Consider the following 12,876-nt stretch of genomic DNA (forward strand, 5'->3'; position numbering starts at 1 on the left):
CTGGAAGAGCCTGCTGCTGTGAACTGAGTTTGAGAGGCTGGTGTGGGGAAGGTGTGTTTCAGGCTGTCATTCGGGTGGTGCCTTGGGATGGGGCTGGTGAGAATGGGTGTTTGCCAGGCTCCCGGGGAGCAGTGTCCCCCTCCTGTGTCCCTCCCTTCTGTGGGGGCTCAAGGCGGGAGCCCCCTTGGGGAGCAGGATCTGGTGCTACTGGCAAAGGGCATCTTTGTGCCCGTCCTTACTGGCCTGGGTATTTTGATGCCAGCGTTCACTGGCCGAAGGCTGCGTCCAGCTGACAGACACAAGGAGCCAAATGGCCGGTATGCAGCAGGGACCTCCCTGGGGATTTTGCTGCTGCTGAGATCCCGCTCCAGGCATTGCCGCGTCCCTCTCTGGAGCCAGGAGAGTGCAGGAGGAGCAGATGGCCGGGAGCAGAGGCAGCCTGCCCGCAGCAGTGCTGCGACAAGCTGCCACGGACTTCCCGCCTGCTGAGGAGGAGTGTGCTGGGGTGCTGGGTGGGCTTCTGCCCGCAGCGGCACAGGGCAGCCCTGCCAGCCTGCGCAGCCTCTGGGGCGGCCGTGGTCTGTGGGAGCAGAAGCTGGGGCTCCGGTGCGTGCCCGGCAGCCGAGCGGGGAAGCCTGCCCTTCTCCAGCCTCGGCTCTGCCAGCTGCTCCGAGTGCCCTGCTCTGTGGGAAAGGGTGTGCAAGCGCACACGGCAGCAGATGCCAGGTGAGCGTGTGCCCGGAGCAGGAAAGCCTTGAGCTGGAGGGATGTGTGAGAGGAGGCAGGGGTGTGAGTGCCCAGGCGCGGCCCCCGACATGGGCGGGGAACGTCCCTCTTCCTCTGACCCCAAAAGAGAGCGGTGTGAGGACACTTTCATAAAGGGTTTGCCCCAGAAATGTTTTGTGGCATTTGCAGTGCTTTATAAATGTGAGCCTCTGTCTTTCTGCTCTGGAGTCCTGCCAATCTGGGGCTTTTAAAAGCGCAGCAATTTGCCGCATTATGTAACCAAAAGTCTTGAAATCTTCCTGTTCCAGGCCCCTCCAGAGAAGGGATAACAGTGCCTGTGCGTAGGACCTGGGAGGTGGAAAGGGTTTAGGTCTTTTGCAGATGATACAGTCCTCGTTGGCTCAGAAGCCTCAGTTCCTGCTCTCGCCATGGCTGTGCAGAGGAGGGTTGCTGTAGGCTACCCATTCCTGCAGACTAGTCAGGACGTTTACGGGGAGCAGATGTGATACTTGCAGCCATTACTTGGTCTCATCACTCTTAATTACTGCAAATATGGTTATTTTATTTCCTAATAGGGCAAACTAGCTGGCTGCCTGGCAGCTGTGAATTTGATTTCCAAACACGTCTTACACGTTGCAGCTCTTCCAAAACAGAGCTGTAAATGTCATAACTATGTTCTGGGTGTTTTTTTTGTTTTGCAGAGGGAGGGAAGCTTTCCAATTGAACTGGCTGTCTTACATGTGCGCTTTTTTTCCTTTCTCATTTGAAACTGCTTCTGTGTGGGGGCAAGAAGGAAATCGGCAAGAAGCCTTAATGCGGTTGAAGGAAGAGCTTTCTAAAACTGGTCTTTCTTAATAAGGATTTTCAATGAGTCAGGGAAAAATGTTGTGGCATGCAGAACTCATCATGTAAACCCTCTGGCATCAGGCTTTGGGAATCTTGCTTCATGGTCTCAAACCTTGTTCAGTTCAAGGTTTTTCGCTGTGCCTCAGTGCAAGAGAGGTCATGTCTAACCCGCCGAAAGTCTTTTGTTTTGTAGAGAGATGCCACCTGAGCACCCGCAGGAGGAGGAGTGCTGCTCGCAGGGAAAGAACAAATAGGTGAACCAAGCTGCGGTAACTTCGGAGCAGCCAAGCTCCTCGGGAGTGGTGGAAAAATTAAACCTGTGTGCGTGTGTGCCAGGAGCAAAAGGGGAAAATCCCCAACACCTCATCAGTACCCCCAGCTTTTGCTTTGGATAACCTTTATTGCCAGTAGTCTTAATTAGCACTAGCAAGTAGAGTGTATTCCTTGCTGGTAGTTTTTATTGCCAACACCTGGTAGTCCCATCTTTAAAAAATATTTCAGACAAATCAGTGTAGTTTGATGCTTTAAAGTTCACTGAGCACTGTGAAAGCTCAGCATGACTCAAATCAAGAGGTGGCTGGAAACTCCAGTGTGCAGCTGGTGCGGGGATGTGATGTTTAGCAAAACCCCGTGTTCACGGTGGCTTTTCAGAAAGAGCATGATGGGCGGGTGGGCTGCTCCCTGTACCGAGAGCCAGAGGTACGTGGTGAGCCTCTGCAGAGCCTGGCACTTTCCTCCCCGACTGCTGGTGCTGGCGGGTGTGTGCTGGCTCCGGCCTCTGCCACGGGGGCTTGCCTGCAGCCGGACCGCACCGGTGTAGGCTTGGCCCGGGGTCGGATGGGCCGCTCGGCGTGGCTGCAGACCCCTGGGGTCTGAGAGAGGAAATCAGCTCTGCTGGCTCCTGGGCATAGTTCAGCCGCGGACGTGCCCAGGGCAGCGTCTTGTAAATGATTCCTTTGTTGGAGCGGAAGGGTGGCTCGGATCTGCTCGTGATGGTCATGTGTCGCACTGGCCGGGATGCAGGAAAATACCCTGCCAGCGAAAAAATTGTGTCTGGGTCGGGCTAAACCAGTCTTAGCGGCTTACAGAAATGGGCCCCCCGTGCTTTGCCTCCTCTTGCCCCGTGTGGGTTTGAGGCATCACCTGAGTGTGTCTGGGTGTCGGCAGGCTCTGGCGAACCCGGTGCCATGTCGGGTAACTTTGCCGCCTGTGTCTCCGGTGCTGGGTGGGAGCAGGGGGTCCCTGCACCTTGGGGCTGTGCTTCAGCCGGGACCCCTGGATCCCGGCCTGGATGTGGACCGAAGTGACGTGGGGCGAGTGACAACAAGGTGGGCGCCCATGGTGCTGTGTGGTGTGCGGAGGGCACGTGCCAGGTAGATGCTGGCATGTAAGCAGCCGCGGACGAGATGGTAATCGCTGTGAGCCTGAACGAAGGCGTGCTATAAATAGGAGGTTGCACCTCTCTGAGCCAGCACGCTGCTTGAAAGTTGTCGCTGTGCCTGGTGTGACCTGGGGGAGCTCTGGAGAAGGCTTTCCTGCTTGAAGGTGGCTTTTTCTTCAAGTGGGAACCTGAGCAGCAGAGCAGAGAGCTGCAGGATGAGGGGTGGGCTCAGGCAAAGGAGCCCGATATCCCCTCCTTGGTCAATGATGCTTAATACAGGCAGGGGGTGTCTCTGGCTTCGAGGCCAGGTCAGAAAGTGTCTTCTAAACTCTGGGGGTTACACAGGAGTTCTGGGACTGTAGCGATTCCCGTTGCTTTGCATATTGTAAACCGCATTTGTGAGCAGCTGCCCTGGTTGCGTTTCCTCCCTGGGACGGCTTCTGCTGCTCTCTGCTGCCTGGAGCAGCCTCATTTTTTGAGTAACCGCAGCTCCAGGCTGTGATCCAGCCGTGCAGCGGCTGCAGCACGGGGAATGCATGAGCAGCCCGACCCTGCTGGTCTCCAAACTGCTCCGAATCGGCCTCTCGCTCCTCGGCCTCTCCGAGGGGATTCCACGCTTCAGCGAGCCTGGGTGGCATTTCCCCACTTACTTTGTTTCCTAATCCCTTCTGGTCTTGAGCTTTTAAGGTGAATTGTTTTTACGCTTTCATGAAACCTGCTTGGCCTTTTTGGTAGGGGAGGAGGGTTTGGCTGCAGCTGGGTTGGGGGGTGCCCAGCTGGAGCCAAGCCCTGGGAATCCGGGCTCTGCCAGGGCTGCTCTGGGCAGACCCGCCTCCCGTCCCTGGGCAGTGCTGGCAGCGTGCAGGAGCCTTCCTCAGTCACCGCTCGGGCTATGTTTAGCTGTAGCCCTTGACCTTCAGGGCTGGCCAGGCTGCTCTTTCCTCGCAGAAATGGAGGTGTCCTGGCTCGTGCGTGTGGCCTTACTTCCCCTGGTGTGTCTGCATTTAACAACCCGGGTCTGCTGCTGCCGCTGCTCCTGCTACAGGCGGCCTGGGGCTTCCCGGGATTCTGCGGTGTGCTGGGATCGCACTCCTGGAGGAGCTGAAGGGGCTTTCCCCGGGCAGGCGGACCCTGACCAGACCGGCCGTTGCCCTGCTCAACTCTCCGCAGGTCCAGCCGGTCTCCCCTGCTGCTAGCAAGGGCATCGCCTGCCCTTTTCTGCTTAGGACAGGGTATCGTGTCCTAAATTTATTGCTTATGAATACCTGCTGACCAGGGCTCTTAAAGGCCAGCTGCGATCCGAGCATGTGTTTTGGGATGGCCTTAGGAGGCCAGTGTGCTGGCGAGCTCCCTGTGCTCGCCTCTCGGATCAGCTCTCCCGGTGGCGGTCCGGGGCGCCGGTGCTGTGCCAGCCTTGCGAGCAGGGCTCGAGCCGTGCCGTTGTGTGCCAGGGAGCAGGGATGCAGCCATCTGCTTTCAGCTGAGGCGATGCTTTGTCCTTTGCAGATCTTTGAACCCCAACTGAGTCATCACCAACTTGGTTCGAGATGCCACCGGCCATCGGAGGCCCCGTGGGATACACTCCTCCTGAAGGAGGATGGGGATGGGCCGTGGTCATCGGAGCCTTCATCTCCATTGGGTTTTCCTATGCTTTCCCCAAATCCATCACTGTGTTCTTCAAAGAGATTGAGGTAATCTTCAACGCATCCAGCAGCAAAGTCTCATGGATCTCCTCCATCATGCTGGCTGTTATGTACGCAGGAGGTAAGTGGACTGGGGGCACCAGTACACGTGCTTGTGCGTTGCAGCACAGGATGTGGCTCTTCTGCTGGGCCCGATGATTCGCGCCTTGCTGTAGTGACGACAACCAAAACTTGGCTAAAAGCTGGAATTCTCTCCTTACATGAGAGCAAAACTTCCCTCAGAGTTTGCTTGAAGGAGGTTGCTCAAAAAGTTCTATTTAATGCCCAGAATGCAAAAACCGGGTTAATCTGTCCTCTGCAAAGCTGTAAGTAATATCTTTCCGGGGAATTACGACTTGTGTAATTCTGCCCTTGTCCTTGTTACGGTGTGCTGCGGACGCTGTGTCTGCTTCCAGCGCCTGCCTGAAGGCCGGGGGAGCTGCTGTGCCACGCGTAGGAGCCCCGCTCACGGGGTCTCTTTTGTGTAGATAAGACATGGATTTTTTTTTAAGTTTCTTTTAATCCAGCAAACAGTGGCTGTATCTAGGGATCTGTGCCCAGTTTCTTGTTAGCTCTGATGGCTTGGCTATGCTCTGGGGTGCACTGAAACCTGGTGCTGCATGTTCTTCCTCCCTGGTGCTGAGCCGTAGGCAGCGTGTGCTGTTTGAGGGTGGCAGTGTGCGCTGGAAATGGAGAGACATGAGCAGAATAAAGCGAAACTACTTAAAACTGAAGCAGCTCCCCTCCCTTGTCCTTCATAAACTGCTTCTTGAAGTCTTTTAATCCCCAAGCTGTGTGCTTTATGCTTGTCCAGCCGGTGAGGAGCAGGCAGAGCACTGCCAGCCCTTGCCTTGCCAGTCCCAAACCCCATGTCTTGTACCCACCTGCAAACGCAGCTTTGCACTGGGTCACTTGGCTGAAAGAAACTCTTATTGGGAGCCTGCTCTTGTGTCCACTCCAGAGGCGAATCGGAGCTTGTCCGGCGGCCGTCCCCGGCTGGCGAGCTGCCCGCGGCCCCGCTGCATGTGTGCATCGAAAGGACCTGACGTCAGCGCCGGCTGAGCACGAGGCTTTTCCTTCGGGGGAACAGGCTCTGCTTTGTCCTCGCTCAGCTAGCGAAGCGACCAGCACATTTCCCTGCTCTGATGTTATAACAAGCTTGTAAACTGTGTAACTGCCTTAATGAGACTCAATCTGGGCCATTCCTTCTCTCCTAATGGCTCAGAGCCGGTTCCTCTGGGGGCAGCGCTGCCTGGCAGCTGGGGTGGGAGCTCCTTCCTCCAGTCCTGGGGTCGTCCCCCTGTCCCCCTCCCTCAATGCTGACACTGTCCTTCCCACTCCCCTTGAACTGGTGCCACAAAACCCCAGTAGCTCACTGGTCTTGAGCTGCTTGCCTGTAAGCTGCTGGCAGGGATGCTGAAGGTACCCCAGACCTGTCCAGGTGCATCCCCTGGCTGCCGGAGCCCGGGAACATGCTGCTGCCCCACTTGCTCGTTGCAGGGCTCCTGCAGCCTGAGCCCAGGCCCTTTGCAGGTCTGAATTGGGCTGGAGCGGTCGCTGTGTGCATCCCATTCTGCCTGTCCCCCAGGGCACTTTCCTGCAGGAACTGCGCGCTAGCTTGGAGGCAAAAAAAAAGTAGCCCATGCTCTGGTGAAATGTCCTGGGCTGATGGTGTCTTGCAGAGCTGGGGTAGCTCCTGTCCCGGGCAGGGCTGGGGCTGGTGGAGCGGCGTGTCCTGCAGCCCCACACAGCCACCCCGTGCAGTCACCGTCAGGGTGTGTGGCTGTAACGATCTCAGATGCCCCTTTCTCAGCTCCACGTTAGGATTAGGGAGGGCTCTGGTTCTGTTACTTACCCTTTTTCACAGCATGAATAATCAAAACAGCTCAGCTAACATTTGGTCAGAAATGCTTCAAGCGAATCTAAGATAGGAGTGGGTGTGAAGTCGTCTTTTTGTCTTTTTTTTTTTTTTTCTCCTCCGTTAAAAGAGGGGAATTGCCACCAGGGTACACAGTGCTGCCCAGGCAGGTGGCTGCCCGCTACCTGCCCTTGGAGCCTGCTGCTCCAGGCTGGATTTCCCAGAGGAAAGGCCGCTGCTGCCTTTAGACTCTGTCCAGGGGCATCACATTTGCCGAGTTCAAGGTACAGGTTTTGCAAAGTGCTGAGCGCTCCGCAGGGAAGTGTGTGGGGCCTGGGGTGTCGTGACAGCCCCTGGGACCTGCTGCCATCTCTCATGGAACCAGGGACATGGCCCCTTCCCAACTGCTGGTGGCGTCAGGTCGGAGCTGCTGGCGCGAGCTGCCCTGGCTGGCACGTAGGCAGCACGCCGGCTGCGGAGAGTGGGATGCTGCGGGGCTGGGCCAGGCTCTGCGGCAGCAGGGCTTCTGTGACCTTCTCCAGCCTTTGTTTAAACTGGGCAGAAAGGTCAAGTAGCGTCTGAGGACCCATGAATAACATGTTGACAAGCTTGCTGTCTGTTAATGGCAAAGCTAGGTCTGTTAATATTCAATGGATGTTCATTCAGTTTATTTAAATACATTTTAGTGTCTGTAGAGCATGCTTCGCAGTATCTAATCACTGTTTGCTTTGGATTAAAGCTCCTGATAATGAAGCACTTGAGGCGGGTGTACAGAGCAATTGGGCTTTTCCTGCCTTAGGGGTGGCAGTGAAAACAGAAGCACCCCTTCTCTGGGGGCGGCACAGTGCTGCTGCTCCTGCGAGCCCTCGGGGAGCTTCGCCCACGCCCATCAAAACTGTTTCTTCACAGCTTTGGTCTTGATCAGAAACTTCTCGCTGGAGACGGGCAGTTGCTGTGCACTTGCTTTGCTGCTGAGACCCCAGCCCGTGGTGGGTGGGTGGCCATGGGCAGGGCAGAGCCCCCAGCCCAGAGCAGGGCACTGCACAGGGCAGGTGGCTTCACCCTGTCCCAAATCCATGTCCCTGGGGGCAACGGGTGCCCAGGCAGCTCCTAGTTTAGCCCACAGAAGGCAGCTTGCTCAGAAGTCTCTGCTTTCTGTGCTCTAACCAAATGTCACTCTTATCTCCAGCTGCCTCTGAACCTCCCGTCCTTCCCCCTTACCCCAGTTCCCTCGTTGGGTGAAGTGTCACTGTGCGAAAGCTGGAAGCAATAAACCTCCAGTGCACTCGCGTGCATCTGTCTGGTCTCTCGTGCGAAGATAACTCACCTCTGGGCGTATCTCCTTCGACCCTAGGTCCCATCAGCAGCATCCTGGTGAACAAATACGGCAGCCGGCCCATCATGATCGCTGGCGGCTGCCTCTCCGGCTGTGGGCTGATCGCAGCCTCTTTCTGCAACACGGTGGAGGAGCTCTACTTCTGCGTTGGGGTGGTAGGGGGTAAGTGACGGCTCTGCCCTAACGGGGCTGCAGCAGAGGTAAGGCCTCTCCTGAGGCAGCAAGAGCAGACACTTGAACCCAGTGATTATTAGGGAATGTCTGTGGTGAATTTGCTTGAACCCTGATTCCTGTTACGTACTCTAATGAGAGATGGCCCTGGTGGTGTAACGTGGGGAGACCTGCGTGTGGGACTAGTACGTGGTACTGAGAACAGAGAGCATCCGTTGGTCCTGCCCTGGGTCAGGGCTGTGTCCCACCAGTTGACATCAGGTTTGTCACGAGCCGGGGCAGTTCTCCCCTCCCAGCTCACCAGTTCCTGCGTGTGGCTTCGCTCTGCCTTGGCGCCTCCTCCCAAGCCAGCAGCAGGGGCCAAGTGCTGCTCGTGCAGTTGAGAAGTGAATACAGCCAAAACGGAGCTGTGAAACCCCCAGACCCGAAACCCCGCTCATCCCACCAGCCCTCCTGCCATCGCTGCTGGCTTGTGGGGGTGGTTGAGCTCTGAGCCCCTCGTCTCTTCTCTCCTTCAGGCCTTGGACTCGCGTTTAACTTGAACCCAGCCTTAACCATGATCGGCAAGTACTTCTTCAAGAAGCGTCCCCTGGCCAATGGGCTGGCGATGGCGGGCAGCCCCGTGTTCCTCTCCACCCTGGCTCCCGTGAACCAGCTCTTCTTCGGCATATTCGGCTGGCGCGGCAGCTTCCTCATCCTCGGCGGTCTCTTGCTGAACTGCTGCGTCGCCGGATCCCTGATGCGGCCCATAGGCCCCAAGCCGGATCAGCTGAAGAAAGAGGCCACTAAGGAGGTGCTGCAGGAAGCTGGGAAGGCGGTGAAAAAGGACGACGGTGACACCAGCACAGACCTCATCGGTGGGAAGACCAAGAAACAGAAGACCACGTTTTTCCAGACGATCAACAAGTTCTTGGACCTGTCGCTGTTCACGCACAGGGGCTTCCTGCTCTATCTGTCGGGCAACGTGATCATGTTCTTCGGGCTGTTCACTCCCTTGGTCTTTCTCAGCAATTATGCGAAGAGCAAGAAGATTGCTAACGAGTCTGCAGCCTTCCTGCTCTCCATCCTGGCCTTCGTAGACATGGTGGCCCGACCTTCTATGGGACTGGTGGCAAACACCAAGTGGATCAGACCGAGAGTCCAGTATTTCTTCGCCGTCTCTGTGATTTACAACGGGGTGTGCCACCTCTTGGCCCCCATGTCCACCACCTATGCCGGCTTCTGCATTTATGCCGGCTTCTTTGGCTTTGCCTTCGGCTGGCTGAGCTCGGTCCTGTTTGAGACCCTGATGGACCTGGTGGGAGCGCACCGGTTCTCCAGCGCCGTCGGACTGGTGACCATCGTGGAGTGCTGCCCTGTGCTTCTGGGACCCCCTCTGCTAGGTAGGGTGTGCTGCGCCCGTCCTGCCTGGCCTCGCTGAGCGGTGACGGGTCCCCCTGAGCCTTGGGCTGCCCTTGGGACAGGGGCGAGCACTGGCCCTGAGGCCACCCCAGTGTCTGAGGGATGGCCGAGGAAGTGGGGTCTGAGTCCCTGGCACAGGGTGGGGGAGCAGTGGCCGGAGGAATAAGGGCCTGAAGCAGAGGGTGATGGGCTCAGGCTGCTCTTGGGAACATCTCCATCACCTGGAGCAGTTCTGGCGTTACCTTGTTAAGCTGTCCCCTCTCTGTTCCTCAGGGAAGCTCAACGACATGTACGGTGACTACAAGTACACGTACTGGGCCTGTGGGATCATCCTCATCGTCTCTGGGATCTACCTCTTCATCGGGATGGGCATCAACTACCGCCTGGTGGCAAAGGAACAGAAGGCGGAGGAGAAGGTGAGAAAGGAAGGGAAGGAGGAGGAGACCAACATCGACGAGGCCGAGAAGCAGAAAGAGGCAAACAACGATGTGGCCCCCTCGCCTCAGAAGAGCGCGGAGGACGGTGTCAAAGAGGAGGAGAGCCACATGTGAGGGACCGGTCTCAATCCCGGAGTGTCGGGGAAGCGCCGCTGCCCTGGCGCGGCGGCCGGTGCAGTGCTCAGCTGGCGCTGGGCGGCCGTGAGAAGTGTTTAAACCAGGTGTTCATTTTTAACCAGGCTCTGAATTGTCTTTCCATCTGTGTTCAACAAAGGTAACAGGGCTACACACGCAGTATCCTCGTGTGTTGGGGGGCAGGGGGGCTTTTTATAGTCTGGCTTTTTAACAGTAACACGAATGTACTAATACGTGCCTTACAGTCTTCATATCTAGCTGAATCTGGACGAGCCTTAACTCTAAACTGTGCTTTAGCTCTGTATTCTGCTTGGGGGTGGGGGTGTGTATGTGTGTGTTCTGGGGAGTTTTGTTGTTAAAAAGCCATAAAAAGCAGGATACTGTATTTGTTGAAGCGCGATGGGCTTCAGGGCCAGCCCTGGATGAATACTGCTTCACACGCTTCTTACCGCAGGCCCTCCGCGGAGGGGGAGATCCGGGCACGGGGCAGGGTGGTCTTCGGCTCCCGTGCCCGGTGCCTCCTGGCTCTGTAGGTGGTTTTTAGGTATGTTTTGAAAACACTTTAGCTACTGTAGTTCTTTAAAGTCCCTCTTCTGTAGCTGTGCTCTCACGGGATATTAGGGTTGGAGGAGGATGGCTGCGGTTCACATCGGGCAGTGTCCCTCCATGGGGAGGGCTGGGGTCCCCCCCTGCCCCCCGACCCTGCCCTGGCGGTGCCTCTTCTCAGCCCAACGCTGGGTGATGCGAGATGAGTGCTAAGGTGGGGGCTCGGCTGGCGGTGCCGGGTCGGGGTGCCGGCCTCGGTCCTGCCGCGGGGCTGTGCCGCCCACGGGGTGGGTTTCTGCCGGAGCACCCCTGCGCTGATCGGCCCCCCCAGACGGGCGTTTTGGGTGCCTGACCCTGGGCAGAGCAGAGGGGCTGGGTGGGGCAGGTGGAGATGGTACATCCCTGAGACAGGCCTTCTGCTTTCGCTCTTCTATCTCTTAGAGAAACCTCTTTTACTTGCTTCTGTTCAACTGAGACCTTAAGGCAGTGGATGCCTAACCACTCACATCTAGGACACGTAAGGGGGAGGAAAGAATTTGTACGTATTTATTTTTTATTTTTTAGTGTTGGAAAATATCTCAACGTACGTGGAGCAGGTTAATGGCTCTCAAGTTCTAGTAAATGTTGATCAGAAATAATGTAAGAGGCTGAGTTTTTTTCAAATAAACTTGTTTTTTTTACAATTTACCCATCAAATGTTGAAATTATTTCCTAGAGTCATACTTCTGTGTACCAGATGACATATATTTAGGGTCGGTTTTGGGGAGGGGTGAGTGGGGCTGTGGCAGAGCCCGAGTCTCCATCTGCTGCTCCAGCACCCAAAGGCTCCCACTGAGCGGGTCCTGCCGGCTGTGGAAGCTGGTCTCCATCCAGCGAGGGTGAGGTGCCCCTTTCCTACCTCTTCAACTGCAAGAGGTGGCTTTGGTTGGGGATGGCCACAGCTGAGTGTCCCCATGCGCTCTGGTTTTGGAGACATTTCTGTTCCCCTGCCCTTTCCAGGACACCCGTGGAAGCCTTGAGATCCCTCTTTATTGCGAGGGGGGTGGACACATGCTTAAACATCTGTGCACAAGTGAGGGGCAGACTCTCCTGCTGTCCATGTGTCTGTGCTGTCTCCTTCCCCGAGCCTGGCACTGGAGTGGCCAAAGGAGGGGGTCAGTGATGATTTTCCTGATGGAGCTGTCCCGGGGGCCCTGGAGCCCCTGGCGGGGCCAGGCCCTGCACTGTGGCCGCTCTCCTTGTGCTCCCTCGACCACAGGGACACTTTGGGCTTTGTTTCGGTCTAAATCTCACAGGAAGCAGGCCAGGGTTTTTTCATAGTGTAGAGTAACTTTATAAAGACAATAGAGTGTTTTGTACAAAAGGATTTTGTTGTACAGTGCTGAGCTGTGGTACTGGAAAGCCAAGTAATTGTATTTTCATAATTGCTGGAGCTGCAGTAACGGGTTCACATTGCAATGAACCAGCCCTGAGGAGCTGCCCCTCTCCTGCCTGTGTCTGTAGGTACGGAGGAGCTGCCAGCCCTGCCTGCTCCCCTCTGTGTGGGGCAGTGTCCACTGGGGCTGAGTCTCCCAGTCAGGTGGGGTCACTGGGTGGGGGCAGCAGGAGGGGGCGTGGGCTGTGAGGCTGATGGCCACCGAGCACTGACCATGCCTGTGCCAAAAGAAGCATCTGTTGCCCTCCCCAGCGAGGGCCGTGCCCACCCTCCCTGGGCACGGGGCTCCTGCCTGCCCTGGCCTGCCGTCGCACGGGGCGTGCTGTGCAAGGGCAGGTGAAGGACGAAGGAGGAACTTGCTCTTGCCCTGCATTCGGCTGTAAAGTGACTCAGGCTAGAGCTCAGGTAATTGCCTGCTTGTGAGGGCAGAGCACGGGGGCCTCGCTGCGTGCCATGGCAGGGCACGGACTCTGCCCTGCAGCAAGCCTCTCCTCCCGCGGCAGCCTGGCCGGGCAGGGCTGTCTCTGTGCCCCATGGCTCAGCTCGCAGGAGGAGCAGGGCTATATTTAGTCACATTATTTCTGTGAGCAAAGGTATCTGCAGGGCTGGGGAGCGGGGCTTGGCTCCTGGAGCCCCTCACTGTTACCTACCCGTAAAACAGGAGCTAAAATCAGCCGTAGGGCACGGCGTAACGGGCGGGAGCCCTGGCCTTTGCCGCGGTGGTGGGCGAGCATGTGGTGGGTGCTCAGACCAGCCCTTGGTGCCTTCAGGGAGGTGCTGCTCTGTGAGAGCCCCTGTGCAGGGACACCCTGCGGGCTGAACCTGCGGGACGGCTTGACCGGAGCAGGCTGGGGACGGCTGAGGCGATGCCTCTGCAAAGGGCCACAGAAAGCCCGTGGGGACGTGGGTGCTTCCCCCCTCC

At 57.1% G+C, this 12,876-nt stretch overlaps 1 protein-coding gene across 2 annotated transcripts; it reads left to right on the plus strand.

Moving 5' to 3' along the window:
- The first annotated feature begins 4,500 nt into the window (after nt 1-4,500).
- On the plus strand, nt 4,501-9,952 carry SLC16A1 (solute carrier family 16 member 1). Of its 2 annotated transcripts, none has more exons than XM_086476570.1 (4): nt 4,501-4,717; nt 7,848-7,991; nt 8,519-9,387; nt 9,680-9,952. In XM_086476570.1, the coding sequence occupies exons 1-4, from the start codon at nt 4,501-4,503 to the stop codon at nt 9,950-9,952; spliced, it is 1,503 nt and encodes a 500-aa protein (XP_086332696.1). The 2 variants fall into 2 exon arrangements, with proteins under 2 accessions (XP_086332696.1, XP_009947629.2); XM_009949327.2 differs by having other exon boundaries at nt 8,519-9,382; nt 9,675-9,952.
- Nucleotides 9,953-12,876: the final 2,924 nt, after the last annotated feature.

This window comes from Leptosomus discolor, chromosome 21, assembly GCF_034619465.1.
Source record: "Leptosomus discolor isolate bLepDis1 chromosome 21, bLepDis1.hap2, whole genome shotgun sequence".
Taxonomy (NCBI): Eukaryota; Metazoa; Chordata; class Aves; order Leptosomiformes; family Leptosomidae; genus Leptosomus; species Leptosomus discolor.

What these genes read in the sequence shown, in the direction of transcription:
- SLC16A1 (XM_086476570.1), top strand. Translation starts at nt 4,501, where the DNA reads ATGCCACCGGCCATCGGAGGCCCCGTGGGATACACTCCTCCTGAAGGA. An exon ending in GGCTGTTATGTACGCAGGAG is followed by an intron (nt 4,718 to 7,847) that starts GTAAGTGGACTG and finishes CTTCGACCCTAG; the next exon opens with GTCCCATCAGCAGCATCCTG. An exon ending in GACCCCCTCTGCTAGGTAGG is followed by an intron (nt 9,388 to 9,679) that starts GTGTGCTGCGCC and finishes TCCTCAGGGAAG; the next exon opens with CTCAACGACATGTACGGTGA.